The sequence below is a fragment of the Eptesicus fuscus genome, chromosome 13, assembly GCF_027574615.1.
Source record: "Eptesicus fuscus isolate TK198812 chromosome 13, DD_ASM_mEF_20220401, whole genome shotgun sequence".
Taxonomy (NCBI): Eukaryota; Metazoa; Chordata; class Mammalia; order Chiroptera; family Vespertilionidae; genus Eptesicus; species Eptesicus fuscus.
Window position 1 is genome coordinate 76,620,781 of NC_072485.1, and position 21,278 is coordinate 76,642,058.

Here is a 21,278-nt window from a genome sequence, read left to right on the forward strand (position 1 = left end):
ATCCTAGTATGAAAGGATTAAAAGTCCTAGGTTTTACCCTTCTCTGCCACCAGAATTGATTGATAGCAGTGATTTGACAAGTAGGCAAGCTGTCTGATTTCTCCAGACCTCATTTACCATCTGAACAATAATAGTATTATAATTATTGGAAATTTATCTAACACTAGAGACCCTGCACCAGTGGGGCCCCTCGGCTTGGCCTGCGGGATTGGGCGGAAACTGGCTCTCTGGCATCCCGAGGGGTCCTGGATTTGAGAGAGCGCAGGCCAGGCGATGGACCCACCGGTGCATGATCAGGGCTGGGAAGGAATGCGGGAGGTTGGCCAGCTGAGGGAGGGACTGTGGGAGGGCTCCAGGGTGTGTCTGGCCCGTCTTGCTCAGTTCCCATCTGCTGGACCCCAGCAGCAAGCTAACCTACCAGTTGGAGCGTCTGACCCCTGGTGGTCAGTGCACATCATAATGAGCAGTTGAGCGGCCTTAGCATATCATTAGCATATTATACTTTGATTGGTTGAATGGCCAACTGACCAGCTGCTTATCATATTGGGCTTTTATTATATAGGATTATAAAATTTTCTAAAATACTAAGTATGATATTCTTAATTCACTGTAGTTTGGGGCAAAGAAAAAGTAGGGAAAGGCCCTGTCTTGATTGATTGGTTGGTTGTAGTGTCATCCTGTATACCAGAGAGTTATGGGTTCAATCCCCAGTTAGAGCATGTGCAAGAGGCAACCCATTAATGTTTCTCTTTCTCTCTCTCTCCCTTCACCACCCTCTTAATCAATAAAAAAGCATGTCCTCAGGTGAGGATTAAAATAATTAGTTAACTTAAAAAAAAGTAGGGGAAGAAAAATGATCGAAATCCAGTTTTAAAACACAAGAGAAGAGTCAACATAGTTATTTTAAAAAAGGAGAGAGTAAAAGTATAACAAGGATTCCTACCCAAAACATTTTGCTTTCTTCTCCACCCTTCTAAAATGTTAAGGTCTTTTAAGAAAAGCACCTTCAGAATATAAGTTTAATTACTTTTGGTGTATTAAATATTTTAGGTTATTAGATTATTTCTTTTTCTTTGTTCTTTTCTTTTTCTTTCTAATCCTCATCTGAAGACATGTTTTTATTGATTTCTTTTTTAGAGAGAGGAAGAGAGAGGGAGAAACATCAATGTGAGAGAGAAACATCGATCAGATGCCTCCTTTACTGCCCCAACTGGGGATCGAACCTGCAATCTTTAGGTGTACAGGATAATGCTCCAGCCAACTAAGCCACTGGGACAGGGCTAGACGATGATGTTTTGTCATCTTTAATGACCTTTCTGAAAATGTATATATAATCCTCAGGATCTAGTTTCTAATTTCAGAGATGAATAAAACCACTCTTTATATATTTAAAATACAAACACAAGCACAGTGACCAGTGAAAGAACACTTCCTCTAATTTAAAAAAAAGTCCTTAGTGAGGAACACTTTTTGTTGGTTGTTTTTTTTTTTTAATATATATTTTATTGATTTTTTACAGAGAGGAAGAGAGAGGGATAGAGAGTTAGAAACATCGATCAGCTGCCTCTTGCACACCCCCTATTGGGGATGTGCCCGCAACCAAGGTACATGCCCTTGACCGGAATCGAACCTGGGACCCTTGAGTCCGCAGGCCGACGCTCTATCCACTGAGCCAAACCGGCTTCGGCAGGAACACTTTTTAAGGTCACACTATAACACACCTGATAGTTTTCTTTTATCTTTCTAGTAGTGATTAATTCTATTCAAATACTATGAGAATTACATTAAACAAAAACAAATTTTACGTATTTGTGAATAATTTTTAAATATAACCATTAAAATCTTTCCCCCTCATATTAAATGGAGAAAAATAAGAAAATAAGCAATATTAAAAAATCATTTAAAATACAACTGTTGAGAAATGACCACTGCTAAGAGATGTGTATTTTTATGATGCAAGAAGTTTTGAGAGAGAAAAACATTTAATGGCAAAAATACCAACCCAGAAATTACGGGTTTTTTTGTTGTTAGTCCTCACCCAAGGATATTTTTCCATTGATTTTTAGAGTAGAAGGTGGCGGGGGGCGGGGGGGGGGGGGAGAGGAAAAAGAGAAACATCTATGTGAGAGAGACACATTAATTGGTTGCCTCCCTCAGGGATTGAGCCTGCAACCAAGGTACATGACCTTGACAGCAATGGAACCCAGGACCCTTCAGTCCATGGGCTGACAGTTTATCCACTGAGCCAAACCAGCTAGGGTAACTATGGGGTTTTAATCATGGTTCACCTACCACTAACTTGTTAACTTTAGGAAATACATTTAATCTTTTTGAACCTTTCAATCTCTGACTCTAAAATGATGTACAGATTATTATATCAGATGGTCAAAAAAGCAATGGGCCAGAAATTAGAATACTTTTGATCTTAATCCAGTGGTCGGCAAACCACAGCTCGAGAGCCACATGCGGCTCTTTGGCCCCTTGAGTGTGGCTCGGCTTTAGAACCACTTCTTCATAATAGACTCGCCCAGGCCGAAAACTGACTTCTGCGCATGCGCCATGAAGTTTCAATCGCACTGTACATGCGCGCCCGCACGTGGTCTTTTGTGGAAGAGCCACACTCAAGGGGCCAAAGAGCCGCATGTGGCTCGAGAGCCACGGTTTGCCGACCACTGTCTTAATCCTTTGCTACTTGCAAGTTGTGGGCCCTTAGGCAAGTCACTTAACCTGAGCCTCACTGTCTTTATCCACCAAAATGGATGTCCAGGTTCTTCTGGGATTGAAATGGAATAGTGTGGCAAAGTATGTGGAAATAATAAAACAATATATATTACTAGGCATTAGTGTTGAAATATCTGATTATCTTTTAATCTTATACCGTTCAGTTCATTTTGATATAAGGGTAATGAAAACTAATTAATCCTTTCATTCCTTCTTAAAAAAAAAAGTATTGATTTCAGAGAGAGGAAGGGAGGAGAGAGAGATAGAAACATCAATGATGAGAGAGAATCTTTGACTGCCTTCACACTCCCAACACTGGAGATCGAGCCCACAACCCGGGCATGTGCCCTGACTAGGAATTGAACCATGACCTCCTGGTTCATGGGTTGATGCTCAACCACTGAGTCACACCAGCAGGGCTCATTCCTTCTTTTAGTTGTCCCTAAAGTAGCTGAAGGCTAAATATTAGTGAGCAACATTAGCTATGTGAATTACAAGTTTATTTCATATATCAATTTTATCCCTATTTAATTATAATAAAAAATTACTAAAGAAAAAGTATAAAGAAATATTAATGAATGTAACCCAATGCATATACAGTTTTATTACTAATAGATTAGAAAATAATTACTCTGTGATGTATCTTTTACTGGACACAAGTATACAGTTTTAATTTTTATATCATTATCTGATTCATCTTTCCAATTATTATTGGTATCTGGATCTTTCATGATATACATGAAATATTATGAGGATGATAAAGATTCTACAGTTGAAAGAAACTATTGGTTAGTTACATAATTTTACCATGAGTAGAAATCAATAAAAGTGCATCCAATATAAAGTTGTTCAAATATTCAGAAAAGTCATGAAAAGATATTACCAGTTTACACAATAAATACATATCATGGATTTGTTTTTTAAAATTAATAATAATAATAATTATTATTTTTAATAATTATTATTTTTAAATTTATCTTTATTGTTGAAAGTATTACAGATGTCCTCCCCCTTTCTTTCTCATTGACCTCCTCCCACCCTGTAACTGCCCCTCCCAGGCCTTCACCACACTATTGTCTGTGTCCATGGGCAATGCATCATATCATTGATTTGTTAACAAAGTATAGGTATGTTACAAAAACCATATATTAAACACATAACTAAAAGACAAGAATAAAATAGATCCATAAAGTACTACCAAAAAAGTACTACTTAGCAGACTGTACCATTGCTCTTCTCTAAGGCTTGCATTGTGTCAGGGTCCAAAGCAATGCTAACAAGCAATTCCATGTAACTCTTAAAGGTTTCCTTCATTGCTCTTGTGTTCAAAAAACGAGTGACAAAGGGAGCTGGAGGATCAAATTCTGGGAGGGAGAAAAGATGAAACATTAAATATTCTTTCCTGACAACTTTAAAAAACAGGTTTCTCTGTAACAAGACTGTATAAAGAGATGAAAGGTTGTAGATAAAATTTCTCAAATTAAAATGGTTCTCCCACTCTGCCTTTAAAAACATCCAGGTGAGAGAATTTGAAAGCTGGTTTGCAGCTTAATCATTGGAGAGCTTTTAAAGCAAAACAAAAAACCCCCCACAGATTGCTAGACTTATTAAAACATGATCTTTTGACAAGGGATGGAAGTTGCAATGAAGCTTAATTATACTTTATAAAAGGTTCCTCGGTGACTCTGAAGCCCAACACCAGTCCAGGCTCATCAGAATCTATTTCTTCTCCCTGGGCCCTACCACAGACAGAAGTACATATAAAACGCTTCTGCTATGAAGTGTGATGGTTATCTCCAGGAAGATCATCTATATAACTGTTTGAGTCATAAAATAAACTAGACACTTTTTCCCTATGGGACACCATTATTAAAAAAAGAATAGTGTATTGATTTTTAGAGAGGGGAAGTGGGAGGGGGAAGGAGAGAGAAACATCAATGTGAGAGTGCAACATTAATTGGCTGCCTCCTGCATGACTCCTACTGGGGATAGAGCCCATAATCCTGACATATGCTCTGATCAGGAATAGAACCAGCAACCTCCTGGTGCATGGGATGACACCCAATCAACTGAGCCACACCAGCTAAAGTGGGACACCATTTTTATCTAAAAGAATGACTGACAGACACAGCATGCCTATTCAGACTTGAGTATGCAGCAGACATTTTCTTAACCCTTTGCACTCGCTTGCTTTTTTCTCGATTCCTTTATTCTACTCGGGATGTAATTTTTTAAATACCCCAGATTTTACAAAGCGCGGCAGTAGAATAAAAAACTGGAGTTTCTTTTCATACAAACTTATTTATTTGGATTTTTTTATATTTCAAATACATACGAGCTGCTACCGATGCTAACCGTGTCGAGTCACACTCGACATCCGAGTGCAAAAGGTTAAAAATCAATGCAGTGGCCTTAGCCGGTTTGGTTCAGTGGATAGAGCATTAGCCTGTGGACTCGATTCTGGTCAAGGACATGTTACCTCGGTTGCAGGCGGCAACCAATTGATGTGTCTCTCTCACATCGGTGTTTCTCTCTGTCTCTCCCTCTTCCTCCCACTCTCTCTAAAAATCAATGAAAAAACATCATAGAGTGAGGATTAAAAAAAAATGTAATGAAGTAAATCTATCACTTCAAGGAAAACAACTAATGGTATTTATTGCCAATAATAAAATTTGAGGTTTCAAGTAAAAATTAGAATTCTGGAAAAATTATATCTACCACTGTCCCAATACTTAAAGACTTCATCAATGAGAACAGAGGTGGTATTAATAAATGTTATTTTTGATACTATAAAAATGATATAATGTAAGAGGTAAAACCATAAAACTGTTAAGAAAATATAGGAATATTCATGATCTGGGATTTGGTAATGGATTCTAAATATAACACTGAAAGCAGGAGCAATTAAAAAAAAATTTCTTTCTCTTTTTTTAAAATATTTCTTTATTGATTTCAGAGAGGAAGGGAGAAGGAGAGAGAAACATCAGTGATGTGAGAGAATCACTGGTCGGCCTCCTCCTGCATGCCCCCCACTGGGGATAGAGCCCGCAACCCAGGCATGTGCCCTTGGCTGGAATTGAACCTGGGACCCTTCAGTCCGCAGGCCGACGCTCTATCCACTGAGCCAAGCTGGCCAGGGCGGCTTCATTAGAATTTCAAACTTTTGTGCATTAAAGGACATTATTTAAAAAGTGAAATGTTGCCCTATCCAGTTTGGCTCAGTGGATAATGTTGCCCTGCGGACCGAAGGGTCCCAGGTTTGATCTGGTCAAGGGCACATGCCTGGGTTTCGGGCTGGATCCAACATGCAGGATGCAGCCAATCAATGATTCCTTCTCATCATTGATGTTTCTCTCTCTCCCTTCCTCTCTGAAATCAGTAATAAAAAAAAGCGAAATGTCAACCTATAAATTGGAAGAAAATGTTTATAAGTCATATATCTGATAAGTGTTAAATATCTACATAAAAAACACCCACAACTCAAAAACAAAAGGAAAAATGACCCAATTTAAAAATGTTCAAAGGATCTGAATAGATATTTCTGCATAGATAAGCAAATGGCAAGTACATAAAAAGATGCTAAACACCATTATTAGAGGTTAGGAAAATAGAAATAAAAACCACAGTGAGGTACCACTATAAATAACAATTGTTGGTAAGGATGTGAAGAAATTGGAACCCCCCCCCCCCCTCATACACTGCTGTAGGAATGTAAAATGGGGCAACCATAGTGAAAAACAGGTTGGCGATTTCTCAAAAAACTAAACATACAATTGTCACATGACTCAGCAATTCCACTCCTAGGTATATACTCCAAAGAATGGAAAACAAGGACACAAACAGATATTTGTATGCCAATGTTCATGCAGAGAGGGAAACAATCCAAGTGTCTATCAAGAGATTAAAAAAATAGAAAAAAAATAAAAAGAATGTAAAACAAAAAAAAGAGATTAAAAAAATAAGCAAAATGTATATACAGTAGATAAACTTACAATGGGATAGTACTGGACCATAAAAAGGAATGAAGTTCCAATACATGCTATAATATGGATGAACCTTGAAAACATTATGCTAAATGAATAAGCCAGATACATTTATATGAGATATTTAGAATGGGCAAATTCATGAAAACAGAAAGTAGATTAGAGATTACCAGCAGCTGAGGGAAGGGGAGTTAATGCTTATAGTTACAAAGCGTCTGTTTGGGGTGATGCAAGTTTTGGAAATAGTTGTGATAGTTGCATAATAATGTGAATATAATTAATGCTACTGATTTGTATACTTAAAAATTGTTAAAATAGCAAGTTTTGTTCTACTTTACCACAACTTTTTAAAATACGATGAAAATGAAATAGAATATGTACATCATTGAGCAAATAAGCATCTTCACATGACCAATTGAAGTTATAAAATCATTCATGGATGAAAGATACATTAAAAAAGTAAGATGAACCAATAGATCTTAATGTAACAGGAATGAAAAGTTGAAGAAACTACTACTTCTCAAGTTTATCAAATAAAAAATTTCCTTGAGTAACAAATAAAAATATCCATAATTATCTGAAAAGGTAACTAAAATACTCCTCTCTCTTCCAACTACTTATCTATGTAAGGCTGAGCTTTCTTCATATACTTTAACCAAAATAATCCTATATAATAAAGAGGTAATATGCAAATGGTCATTATTCCGAGACAAGTAACAACAGATCACCAGGAGGGCGGGACAACAAGCTATGAGCAGCGGAGAGCTACAGGAGGGCGGGGCAGTGAGCTCTGAGCAGCGGAGAGCTACAGCAGCGGTGGGCAGGGTGGCCAGCTACCCGTGTGCAGGGCCACTAGTATATAATAACAAACAATGTAGAAGCAAATATGAAAATGCTACTCTTCTAAATACTGTTAACTTAGGAAAATACAGTTGTTAAAAATCTTAAGTTAATATTTAATTGGTTTATTTTAAAGAAATATTTTTAAAATTTGTTTTAACTGATATTTGGTAAATATAAAACCTAAGTATTTTGGAATCCTCACTATATCTAAAGGTTATTAAGAAGCTTTGAAATAAATAGGTTGGAAACCATAGGTCTGTAAATCTATATTTATTATTAATATTTGCCTTCTTGCCCTGGCTAGTTTGACTCAGTGAGTAGAGTGTTGCCCCACAGACTGAAGGGTCTTGAATTATCGGTCAAGGGCATGTACCTGGGTTGCAGGTTCCCCAGGCTCGATCCCTGGTTGGGGCGGGAGGCAACCAATAGATGTGTCTCTCTCACATCAACGTTTCTCTCTCTGTCTCTCCCCCTCCCTTACACCTTCTCTAAAAAAAAAAAAAAAAAAAAGTCAATGGGAAAATATCCTCAGATGAGGACTAACTACATATGTTTGCCTTCTTTTTAAGTAGTACTAAAAATGTTTGCCTAACTTTAAGTGACACCTAGTGGTTACTCAATGAAAGAAAAATTTTGTTGTGATTGTCTTTTGGCAAATTTAGTGTATGCTCAGAACCCAAACCTCTGTATTCTAAAGAGTAAGTAGGCCTGGCCAGTGTTGCTAAGTGGTTAGCGTGTGTCAGATCACCACCCCAGCCGGGAGAGTGCAGGAGGCAACCAATCAATGTGTCTCTCTCACATCAATGTTTCTTTATCTCTCCCACTTCCCCTCTCCCTCCCTTTCTCTTAAAAAAAAAAAAAAATCAATGGAAAAAATGTCCCTGGGGGAGCATTAACAACAACAAAAAAGTAAGTAGGAATGCTAACTGCAAAAATTATGTATGCCTTCCATACACACTCAAAGCACTGAGTTCCTTTTTAAATTCGGATATGCACACTTCTAAACAACCATTCCTAAGTAGCTTTTAAAAACTACATTTTAAGTCAACTTTTGCACTGAGAATTTTTATGATGATTCTATTTCAATTCAAATAATCTCAAAGATTAGCTCCCAAGCAATGATACTTGTTATGTCAGAAATCATTCTGGACATCAAACAGTACCCTCCCCCCCATTTCATCATTCAAGTTCTGCCAAGATTACAAACTAAATTTCTCAAATGTCTCCTCTCTTCCCTGCATCCCTGCTGCCACAACTTAAGTTCAGATTTTCAATTTATACCTAAAATATGATGTTTTCTAATTCAATTTCAAAGTTCTCATGTTGTTTCCTACTTAAATCCCTCCAAGGACTCTCCTTTGTTTACAGGATCCCAAGTTTTTAGCTTTAGCATGGCATACACGGTGTTCCATCAACCTTTCATCTTTTCCTTCCTACCTTCAACTTTATGCTCTAATCTAGAAGGATCAGCAAACCTTTTCTGTAAAGGGCCAGATGGTGAATATTGAAGCTTTAATGGTCATATGCTCTCTGTAATAACTACTTAAATCTGTGGTTGGAAAGCAACGGTATGAAATATGCAAATGAATCGGTATACCAATAAAACGTTCCTTATAGAATAGGTTGCAGATCCTATTTGGCTCACTGTCCAGAGTTTGCTACCTCTGCTCTAGACTACTGAACCATTTGAAATTTCTTGCCTATTGTAATTATACAATAAGTTAGATGGCTAATGAAATGTGTACTGACATTTTTTTTTTTATTTAATAAATCTTTATTGTTCAGATTATTACAATTATTTCTCCTTTTCCCCCCATAGCTCCCCTCCACCCGGTTCCCACCCCACCCTCTGTCCTTACCTCCCCCGCACTGTCCTCATCCATAGGTGTATGATTTTTGCCCAGTCTCTTCCTGCAACCCCCATACCCCTTTCCCCCTGAGAATTATCAGTCCACTCCCTTTCTATGCCCCTGATTCTATTATATTCACCAGTTTATTCTATTCCTCAGATTTTTAATTCACTTGATTTTTAGATTCACTTGTTGATAGGTATGTATTTGGTGTTCATAATTTTTACCTATACTTTTTCCTTCTTCCTCTTCTTAAAGAATACCTTTCAGCATTTCATATAATACTGGTTTGGTGGGGATGAACTCCTTTAGCTTTTTCTTACCTGTGAAGCTCTTTATCTGACCTTCAATTCTGAATGATAACTTTGCTGGGTGAGTAATCCTGGTTGTAGGTTCTTGCTATTCATCAATTTGAATATTTCTTGCCACTCCCATCTGGCCTGCATAGTTTCTATTGAGAAATTAACTGACAATCGTATGGGTGCTCCCTTGTAGGTAATTAACTGTTTTTCTCTTGCAGCTTTTAATATTCTCTGTCTTTTGCTCTTGGCATTTTAATTATGATGTATCTTGGTGTGGTCCTCTTTGGATTCCTTTTGTTTGGGGTTCTGTGCGCTTCCTGGACTTGTAAGTCTATTTCTTTCACCAGGTAGGGGAAGTTTTCAGTCATTATTTCTTTAAATAGGTTTTCAGTATCTTGCTTTCTCTCTTCTTCTGGCACCCCCATAATTCTGATGTTGGTATGCTTGAAGTCCCAGAGGCTTCTTACACTATCTTCAACTTTTTGGATTCTTTCTTCTTTTTGCTTTTCCAGTTGAGTGTTTTTTGCTTCTTTGTTTTTCAAATCTTTGACTTGATTCTTGTGATCCTCTAGTCTGCTTTTGGGTCTCTGTATAGTATTTTTTATTTCAGTCAGTGTATGTTTAATTTCTAGTTGGTCCTTTTTCATATCCTCGAGGGTCTCGCTAAATTTATCGGCCTTTTCTAGGAAATTCTTGAAAAACCTTATAACCGTGGTTTTGAATTCTATATCCAGTCGTTTGTTTTCCTCCATTTCTTTCGTTTGTGATCTGTTTCTTTGTCTCCGCATTTTGGCTGCTTCCATGAGTTGGTAGGGTAGCTTTGTGTGCAGGTGTCCTATATGGCCCAGTGGGTCGGCCTCCCCAGACACTCTTGGTGCACCCCTTTGTGGACTGTGTACAGCCTTGTTGTAGTTAAGTCTTGATTGTTGTTGGTATCACTGGGAGGAATTGACCTCCAGACCAACTGGCTGTGAGGATCAGCAGTGTCTACACTGGGAGAACTTCTGTGCTGGAGACAGCCTTATGGGACCAGACTTGCAAAATTGCAAAAGCCTCTGTGCTCAGCTTGGATGGGGTCGAGTCTCAGGGCTGAGCAGACAGTCTTGGCTTCCCATCAGCCCTTCCCTATGAGGCCCCTGGGTCTCAGTGTCCCTTGGTATTTGCTGCAAGCACCTCTGAGAGAAAGCTGCCCTCGAGTTTCGCCCACTGCCAGGCAGTCCAGTTTCTCCCCCAATGAATCTGGATTCCCAGATTCTCGCCTGAAACTGGAGTTCAGAGCAGTGGGGAGCTTCCAGTTCCCTCCAGCCAGCGGCACAGTCAGCAGTCAGTCCTCTCTTCGTGCACTTGCGCGCGCGCCTCTAGACCTCTGCCTTTCACAGCTCTCCTGAGTTTCTGCTCCACAGTCTAGATTCCCCCCGTAAGAGCATGGGTCCCCAGGGGCTTGCCTGGAACTGGGGTTCAGTGCAGTCGGAACTGGGGTTCAGTGCAGTCGGGAGCTTCCTTCTCCCTCCTGCCAGAGAAAGCCCGACAGGCACTCAGCTGCCCTTCCTCTCTGTGCGCGTGTCTCCATACCTCAGCCCTTTGCTGCTCCTCTGATACTCCGTGAGCTTTTCTCTTTTCTTCTAGTTGTAGAATTTCCACTCAGCCAGCTTTCCTGTGGCTCTGGATGATGTCCGTTCTGTCTTTTAATATTTATGTATAACCTACATAAATGCTCTTTGGTGTCTACAACAGTTTTTAAGAGTGTACAAGGGTTCTTAGGTAAAAAAAAAAAAAAAAAAAGGATAACTGCTGATGTATTTCAATTGTTTCATGTTATATAAGAGAAATAAAACACAGAAAGGTTACCTAGCTTAGCCATGGGCAACTGGTTGGCTGGTGGCAGTATGCATTATCTACACTAACAAAAGAGAAATATGCAAATTGATGCACCTCTGCGACACTACCAGCCAATCAGGAGTGAGTATGCAAATTAACCAACCAAGGATGGTGGGTTAATTTGCATACACAGGCACGGAGCGGCTGGCGGGGCAGGACACCTGCTATGAGGGGAAGGGCGAGGGGCGGAGGGAGCTACAGGAGCAGTACTCTGGCTGGAGTGGAGAAGACTGAAGGCTCTGGCCAGAGCAAACATTGAAGGCTCCGGCCAGAGTGAAGACGGAAGGCGGTGGTCAGAGCGAAGGCCTGGGTCCTGGGTGCCGGAGGAAAACCGGTGCTGGCAGCCAGGGGAAGGAAGGCCCATTGCACGAATCTTCGTGCAATGGGCCTCTAGTAGTATATAATATACTAGAGGCCTGTTGCATGGAATTTGTGCATGGTGGGGGTTGGGGGGCTCCCTCAGTCCGGCCTGCACTTTCTCCAATCTGGGACCCCTTGGGGGATGTCCGACTGCCGGTTCAACACATTATGCAAAGGAACTTGGCCTTGGCAGCATGGTGGTACCTAACAGCATTCAATGTTTTCAGTAATGTTTGATAGTTTTTCTGAGAGTTCAATGTCAAACCAAATAGATCAATCAACAATGCTTCTGACATCCTTCAGTAACTGTACAAAGCTCTTCAAAGAAGACTTTTGTGCCCCTCCCCAAAGTCACCTGTAAAGAAATATTAGCATAAATAAGAATGCAAAATTAGATCAATCTTATAGTTACAACAGAAATATATGGCTTGGGGGGCAGGGGGAGAAGAATCACATTTATCTAAAAATGTGACCAAAATTGTAACTATAGACCTCTTCCAGAAAAGTCAGAAAATTGTCTTAAGAGTATCATGACAATTAAAGCAAAGCTATTTCTTAATTCATTTTCCAAAGGGATATGTACATCTTTCTAGAAAGGCAACAGTTCCTCTGTTTTTTATTTTCATATAGGGAATTTTAAATAGGAATTTACCAGTTGACTTAGACAAAGTCCTATTTTTTAACTACATGGTATCAATTTAAGTGATATATCATTAATCCTGACATGACTGCCATGTTAGGTCACATCACTTCATAAGAAATACGGGGCCTTACTTTAGTATGTTAAACGGGGCTGCAGTTTAAAAATCCCGTTTTTAAGAGATAAAAGCCAAAATGACCTATACATTTCTCTCCAGGGTTTACACACTACTCCAGTCATGGCAATTACCACAAAGCGACTGGGATTTGTGTGAGACATCTTGCTGCCTGCTCCCTAATCCTTCCTGTCCACAGATCTTCTCACCTCAGCCCATCCTCCTACCCAGGCAGGCAGTTAGTCTTTGGGGACCCGCTTCCATGACCCCCTGTGCCCCAGGCTTCCTCTCGCTGCTACTCCTAACATACACTCCCTACCGTACAGGACTCCTGCTTGGGTGCATCACGCCGGTTTTGAAAATACTAAGTGAAGTGCAGGGTGATCATAAAATTCCACAAAACACATCTGTCACAGGAGGGTCCAGGCGGTCCCATGCTGGGCTCCTGGGCACCTTCTCCACCTGCCCAGACCTGCCCCGCACCTCCTGGTGGTGCCCTGCCGCTAGGGGACTCCCAGACAGACGATGCCCTCTGTAGGCCACGCCCCTCCCCGTCTCTGGCACTAAACCTCAGCCCGCATCCCCGCCGACGGCCTGTGGTGAGGCTTTGCCCCCACCCACCCCACTCTAACCCTCCCCACCCCGAGCCCAGCCAAGCGATACCCGGAAGCTGTGGGCAAGTCACCTGAAGTCAGTCCGTCCCCATACCGCAGCCCACACACCTGCCTCACCCACCTCAGCGCGGACTCTGCTGGGCACTGCCTGCTAGGGCCCCGCAGTCTGCGGATGGACTGCCGGGCGAGGTGAGTGGCAGGGAGGCTGGGGCAAGTGGGGAGGCGGTGGGTGGCAGGCGGGGGTCAGCAGTTCTGGGTGAAGGCAGCCCATCGAGCCCGCTCCCTGTCCCTGCTGTGGATGCCGCCATCTTGTGACAGTGTGATGGACAATTTGCATATTCCCTCTTTATTAGATAGGATAGTATAGTAGTATGCATTATATAATTGATAAACATTCCATATATATGAATATGAATATATATATTCATTAAATATATACATATATATATACATATATATGTATGTATATATAGATATATATTTAAAACTATATAGAGTTTCAGAGTTGCTGCTTAGGCTTATTTTACTCTTCTAGCATAAACACAAACTCAGAAATTTAGAACTAGAGGATTATTAGTAAATCATCTGAGAATTGGCATTACTAAGGTATTCTTCAGTTCACTGCTTTTTCTACTTCACTAGGCTATATGGTATGTGTGGGCAAACTGCTCAGGGAAAGTGAATTTATTTTTATAAAAGTCTAATTAGGTAGCTAAACCCCCTAAAGATAAATATTGAATCTTCTGCATCATTGCTTCTCCCCATTTATGTAGAAAATATAAAGTAATTAAGGTACTCATTTCATGGAGAACTCACCCTCATCATTACTACTAGAATGGACCTCAGGAGATGAGTCAGACTGGGATGATGAAAATTCTTCTTTCCATTTCTTCCGTTTCTTTGGTGGTGGCTCGGCCTTTACTTTTAGCTGTTTACCTTTGGGTTTCATGGAAGAGGCTTTTGTAGTCGTAGTTTTGGGTGTTGGAGGATCAGAAGTTTTACTGCTACTACTAGGCTTCGCCTGAACAGTTCTGTAATGTTATAAACAAACTTCATTAACACACTGAAATCTTGTCAAATTAAAATAAATTAGACCAAAAGAAAAAACAAAACCAAAAGAGAGAAACACTGGAGAAGAAACCTTTAACTGCCTCAACAATAGCTCCAAAATAAAGTCCAAGTCCTATACCTCTCCAATGATGAATCCCCCAAATTCTCTTGAAATGCATTCTTTAACTACTGACATTCAATATTCAGTTACTAAGGGACTATTAATTCAGTCCCTATTTCTCTCTCTTCACTACCCCCTCCCTTTATGAGCGTATTTCTCCAAATATGAGGCTGTATAGAAGATGATAGTGGGCTTTGGAGAGTAATACATGATAAACCCTTCAAAGCCACATCTAGCTGTGAACATAAAAAACTCTCACATGTGGTGCAGGTTTTGATGTGGAGACCCAACTGCATCTGTCCTGGAGCCAGTTAAGAAGATCTGCTACAGCCCAAGCCAGTTTTGTTCAGTGGATAGAGCAACAGCCTGTGGACTGAAGGGTCCCAGGTTCGATTATGGTCAAGGACACATACCCAGTCTGTGGGCTCGATCCCCAGGAGGGGGCGTGTAGGAAGCAGCCAATCAATGATTCTCCCTCATCATTGATGTTTCTATCTCTCTCTCCCTCTCCCTTCCTCTCTGAAATCAATAAAAATATATTAAAAAGGAGATCTGCTATATGCTAGAGATTTGAATAGATCAAATTCCATTATAAAAATAAAGTGGGCTGTTTCCAATAAGTTGGAATTTTAATCAAACTAGACCTTCCTAGCATTAGATTGAGAATAACTAGTATATCTCCTTTCCCATACAGACCACAGGGAATGTGGCTAGGTCAGTTTTCTTCCAGATTCACACTGCCGACAACTCAGTTACATTAATATGATGGTATTAATAATGCTTAGTAATATATAGGGCTTAAAGGTCTTTTTTTCAAAATTTATTTCATTTCAAATTTGACACACCATTATCAATTTCACTTTATGTATACAAAAGATTGTCTTACTCTAGGTCACAAAACTCTGGACTCAAACCTTGACTACAAATTCTTTTTCTTCTCACTATATTAGGGAGACACCAAAAATACTCAGAGAAAGAAAAGTGTAACCATGCCATCCCAAACAGCCATGAGCTTCACAATTCCTGTCTCATTACTTCAAAAAGAATCAATTATTCCCTAGGGCTGAATTTTTACACTTGTATATAATGGGGGGAAAAACCAGTCTCTTTAATTGATATAATTCTTTGTACAAGACATCACCAATAATAAGCTCTCCAATAATTACAGGCAGTCCTCGGGTTATGTCAGACTTGACTTATGTCGTTTTGTGGTTACGTCGCCATGTCCCATTTACAGTATTTATATATAAAAAAAGTTCCATCATTTCGACGTATGTACATATGTGCTTTATGTTTTTTATTACTTATTTACCACAAGTAAAGGTCAGAAATTGTTATCTTTCTTTTAAATTTTTTTACTGTTTCACTTCAGTACTGCTGTGTATATGCTCCATGTGAGTGACATAGGTGCTTATGTAAGTAGGTTCTGACTTACGGCGAAAATTGAGTTACGTCGCGCCATAGGAACAGATCTCTGACATAACCTGAGGACTGCCTGTACTACACAAACATCTATAATAATAATAAAAGTGTAATATGCTAATTAGACCGGACATCCTTCCGGACAACTTTCCGGATGAAGCTGGAGCTGCAAGAGAAGCCCATGTCCCAGGTGCCTGCTGGCGACTGGAGGGAAGCCCGGGTCCTGGAGGGAAGATGGTGCCAGCAGCTGGGGGGAGGAAGGCCTACTCTTATATGAATTTTGTGCATTGGGCCTCTAGTCTCTCTATATAAGAGGCTAATATGCAAAGTGTTCCCTCAGGAGTTCCACGGGGAGAATGGGAGTTCGATTGCTCACTATGACATGTGCTGACCACCAGGGGGTGGCGGGTAACATGGCAGGGGTCTGTCACACACTGCGACCTCTCACTGGCTACCTGGGGGCAGAGGTGACTAAGATGGAGGTGTGGTGAGAATGCAGGGTGTCTGCCGAACTTGCTCTCACTCCCCCTGCTACCCTCCCCTGGGACGCCAGGGCGCACACACCGGGGAAGCCCCTACACTCAGGTGCCAGAGACCTGCGAGGAGCCTGCCTGGCACCCTTGCAGCATCTTCCAGGTGAGCTGGGCTGCAGCCGCGGGGACCACAGGGGCCAGTTGGGTTCCCCGTGAGTTCGCGCAGGAACCGGTCTGCGAGGCCGACCAGGAGAGAGCGCGCTGCCCGCCCGGCTTCTGGGTGGCACCGCTGGGTGGCCCAGAGGCTCACGCTATACCCTGCCCCACGGCATCTGGCCACATTCACCACATCTCTGCATGGGGACTCGGGCGCCGAGACTTAGAAGGAGTGGAGCATGTGGGGAGCTGCCCAGGCGCTGCCCAGGGCCCAGAGGTCAGCTGGGACCTGCCCTTCCACACCAGACACTCAGCTTCGAATGCAGGCCAGGCCTAGGACTGTACCCATGCACAAATTTCATGCACCGGGCCTCTACTATTACATAAAAAAAATATATATATATATATACCTGCTAGTTTGTGAAGGCTTACTTCTTGGCTTTTTGGAACACACTCTGACATATTCCTTTTTGTTTGTGTTTTCAATGAACTTCACATATATCCTTTTGTATTTACTCTTTGCGTCTCCAAAATATCCAAGGTACTAAGGAAAAAAAATAACATTTTGAATTACATAATTATACATTCTGTACATAGAATATTTGTCAGCTTGTATGTCATATAACCATCCTTAATGTTTTTCAAAATGCAACTCTGGGCAGGCTAATTTCACCCTCAATAAAAATGATCATAGGCTAATTCTTAACTGCAGGCTCATACATAGAAGCAATTTCATTTGGTTATTAGATGTTTACTTACTCAATGCTATTAAATAAGTACACATAAATGCAAAAGAATAACCTCTGTAAATCTTCTGGTAAAGTGGGCTAATCAACATTAGGAGACTCTGAGCCCATCTGAACTCTTACCTTCCACCAACAAAAAGATTATAACTCACTTTATTGTGGTGTTCTGAAACTGAAGCTGCAATATCTCCGAGGTATGCCTGTACTCTGTTATTCAAATTTTAATGTAATCCTATATAATAAAAGGCTAATATGCAAATTGACCAAACAGTGGACGAAGGGGCAGACGCTCAATGCAGGAGCTGCCCCCTGGTGGTCAGTGTGCTCCCACACGGGGAAGCACAGCTCAGCCAGAAGCCCTGAGCCAGGCTCACGGCTGGTGAGTTCAGCAGCGGTGGCAGGAGCCTCTCCCGCCTCCACAGCAGAACTAAGGATGTCTGATTGCCCCTAAGCTGTCAGTCAGACATCCCCTGCGGGCTCCCGGACTGCGAGAGGGTGCAGGCTGGACTGAGGGACGCCCCCTCCCCGAGTGCATGAATTTCATGCACCGGGCCTCTAGTTTTATATTATAAATGCTCAATATAAAATATGTTTAAATTTAAATCATTCTATATTTTCCACATGATCACTATAAAAAAAAATAGGAAGGCTAATATAAACAAACATTTTGCTTACACTATTTGTAGCAGCAAATTCTCTTTGCCCAACTCGAATTTCAGGAACAAACTTCTGTAATAAAGCTTTTTGTACTTTCCAAATAGCTGGCGGTTCTTTTCCTGTTTTTAAAGCCTCCTATAAAAAGCAGACTTAATTACATTTACAAACACTAGCAACATATTCTAGATTTATAGAATCTTAGCGCTAAAAGGAATATTAAAAACCTATCTAGCTCAACTTTTATCTTTTACCTAGCTGAACTTTTATAATAATTCTTATAAGCGGGCTATTCAGTCTCTGCTTAAATTCTTCCAGATATAAGGAGCACACCAACATGCAAAGTAGCCTATTACTCCTTTGTATAGCTATTGGAAAATCTTTCTCTGATGATATTTTCATATATTACTTATGCAATTTTATAACAGTAGATACATATTCAAAAAGACAATAAACAAATATGCTAAAATATTAACAACAGTTAATTGTGAATGGAGATCATTTGAATTTTGTACTCAATGTACTTTTTAAAGCTATTTCTTTCCACCCCAATTAAAAAATAAAACCAAAACAAACAAACGTAAGTTTTCTTAAACATAGATAAAATTTTCTTGTGTGAAATTGTAAGTTCTACTCATGGTTCTATACTTTGAAATTATAAAAGTAAGTCTTCTAATTCTACTTTTACATGATATTCCTGTTATTTTCTTTAAACTTTAAAATTAGATAACCATTTTCTCAACCTCCTAATAGTATACAATTTGTTGAGAGCCTTGAAAAAAAATTAACATTTCGAAACTGCTCTAATCACTAGTACATAAATGCAACATATTGACTAGTCAGAAATACATAAGACTCAGATATAAGTTAAAATTACTTTAAGTTATTTTCCTTTATATAATATCTGGTATATACTAATGATTTTATTATTGAACAATTATAAAGAATAATTGTGAAAATATAACTTTAAGCATTTCAAGCTAGGTGCATACTATTGAAGTCATCATGAAGGCTATCATAGTACATTCCCACTAAACTATACAGTCTTTATACTTGTGAACATTCACATTACCTTAAAAGTCTCTATGTCTTCTATCTTTACCACAAACTCATCACGCTCTCTGTATTGGCCTTCTCCTCCACTTTCTGTGTTCTCATCATCTGTAAAACCTTCTATGGCAATAGTATCTTGTCCTTTTGCAAATTGGTTTGAAGGAAGACCATCAAATTCGATTGGCTTTGAGAGTTCTGTAGAGCCTTTATTTTCCAGGATATTTACTGCAGATGAAGTAGAGTAGAGAGGTTCTTGCTTAATTGTACCCACAGAGGTGGATGAAGTAGTAGCAGTACCAGTAGTATTGGCAGTTAGGCTAGTAGTTACCACCTGTAGGGCTTCTGAAACTAGATCAAGCAAATACAAATAAATAATACAAATAATTAAACATAACAGTTTAAAAAGAAACAATTATTTTTGCCATTAATTATTTGAAACGCCTGGCCTGTGTGGCTCAGTGATTGAGCATTGACCTATGAACAAGGAAGACAAGGTTCGATTCCCGGTGGGGGCACATTTCTGGGTTGTGAGCTCAATCCCCAGTAGGGGGCATGCATGAGGCAGCTGACCAATGATTCTCTCATCATTGATGTTTCCATCTCTCCTTCTCCCTTCCTCTCTGAAATCAATAAAAAATATATTTAAAAAAATTATTGAAACAATCAAAAACTGCAGTAAGAAATTAAAGAATGGTGGTTAATTTTCAATAATCAAAGTGGTGAGCATTACAGACTGAGAATATCCACTGACCTACAATGACCCTAAGTCCACTTAAGTAACATAAAGATATTTTAAAAAGAATAGAGACACGAAAATGATTCAAGTTAAGTAAGGGTCAGCTGACCAAAGTTGTGAAATATTCCTAGAAGAACAGCCAACTGTATGTAGGAAAGGAAAACAACAACCCCAAAGTATTCTGAATCAGCACTAGAAGCTATAAAATAAAAAGAATTATAATGTAATAATATGAAAAATTGTATGCTAACAAATAATTTACATGAAATGGACACATTTCCTAGAAAGACACAAACTACAAAAATAGACTCAAGAAAAAAAATGACCATCTGGATTGATCAGTGATTTTCAACTGCTGTGCCATAAGAATTTTGAAAACACGCTGTATTTAGTCAGGGGCACTGACCTCTTTTCCCTTAGATTATCAAATTTAAAAATGACAACAGCTGCCCTAGCCAGTGTTACTCAGTGGGTTGAGCTTCACCCTATGCACTAAGAGGTCACCAGTTTGATTCCTCGTTAGGGCACATGCCTAGGTTGTGGGCTTGATCCTCAGTAGGGGGTATGCAGGAGGTAGCCAATCAATGATTCTCTCTTATCATTGATGTTTCTCTCTCTCTCTCCCTCCCCCTTCCTCTCTGAAATCAATAAAAATATAAAAAACAAACAAAAAACAGTTAACATCATGCTTATTGGTAAAGGAATAATTCTGACTTTCAGTCTTATTATTTAAGACTGGCTGGTATGGCTCAGTTGGTTGATTACATAAATTGGTTTCTTTATATGAAGTTTTAAAACAAGCCAAAACAAAAGTACAGTGTTTAGGGATGCATACACAGGTGGTAAAATGATAGAAGAAAAGCAAGGAAGTGATTACCATCCAACTCAGTGATTAATTCTAGAGGTTATGAGTTGGGTTTAATTTAATACTCAATTTATTTTTGTACTTTCTTATGTGTAGAATTTAACATCATAAGTTTTCTTCTTTACTCCACATTCTTGGTACATCCCATTGGTTTTAAAATACAATGCTCCACAGTCGTTTCTAAGTGGTTTGTCACTTCAGGTCTGGTTAAGCCTTTTAGAAGTCGTATCAAGTTATTTAGAAGTTTTTAAATAAAAACTTATTTTTATTTCTTTTTATCTTTCTTTTTTCTTTCTGCCTGGCTGATGTGGTTCAGCTGATTGATACATAAATTGGTTTAATTATGCCAATCACTGTACTTTTGTTTGTTTGAAAATTTCCATAATTAAAAGTTAAGCAAATATTTTTTAAAAGACTATATAACTTCCAAATTAGTTGAGGGAAAAATATACAATACTGTACACAATGAAATTACTGCATATGGTCAGGAAATATGGCTTAAATAATGTCTGCATTTTCAAATTTATGGAAATTCTTATTTGTGTTTTCCCTTTGTGTGTTATAGTCCATATGTGAGTTTTATTTCATAAGAAAAATGTTCTGAAAGAAAGAAAACAGAGATATGGAAAAGTACACTAAATATGCTACCAATAACAATAAAATTAGTACAGCAATATTAAAAACAGAAATGGGAAA

The 21,278-nt window shown here is 39.5% G+C and overlaps 1 protein-coding gene across 3 annotated transcripts in view; it reads right to left on the reverse strand.

The window, feature by feature from the left end:
- Window positions 1–21,278, reverse strand: part of QSER1 (glutamine and serine rich 1) — a 46,084-nt gene that overhangs the window by 9,377 nt on the left and 15,429 nt on the right. Inside the window, exons 4-8 of one of the 3 annotated variants that reach the window (XM_054724820.1) lie at window positions 19,001–19,329; window positions 17,950–18,066; window positions 16,939–17,072; window positions 14,123–14,337; window positions 3,948–4,085 (exon numbers count right to left, since the gene is read on the reverse strand). In XM_054724820.1, coding sequence (XP_054580795.1) covers window positions 3,948–4,085; window positions 14,123–14,337; window positions 16,939–17,072; window positions 17,950–18,066; window positions 19,001–19,329 — 933 coding nt within the window. The remainder of the gene's footprint in view (window positions 1–3,947; window positions 4,086–14,122; window positions 14,338–16,938; window positions 17,073–17,949; window positions 18,067–19,000; window positions 19,330–21,278) is intronic. The other 2 variants (XM_054724819.1, XM_054724821.1) reach the window with 2 other exon arrangements.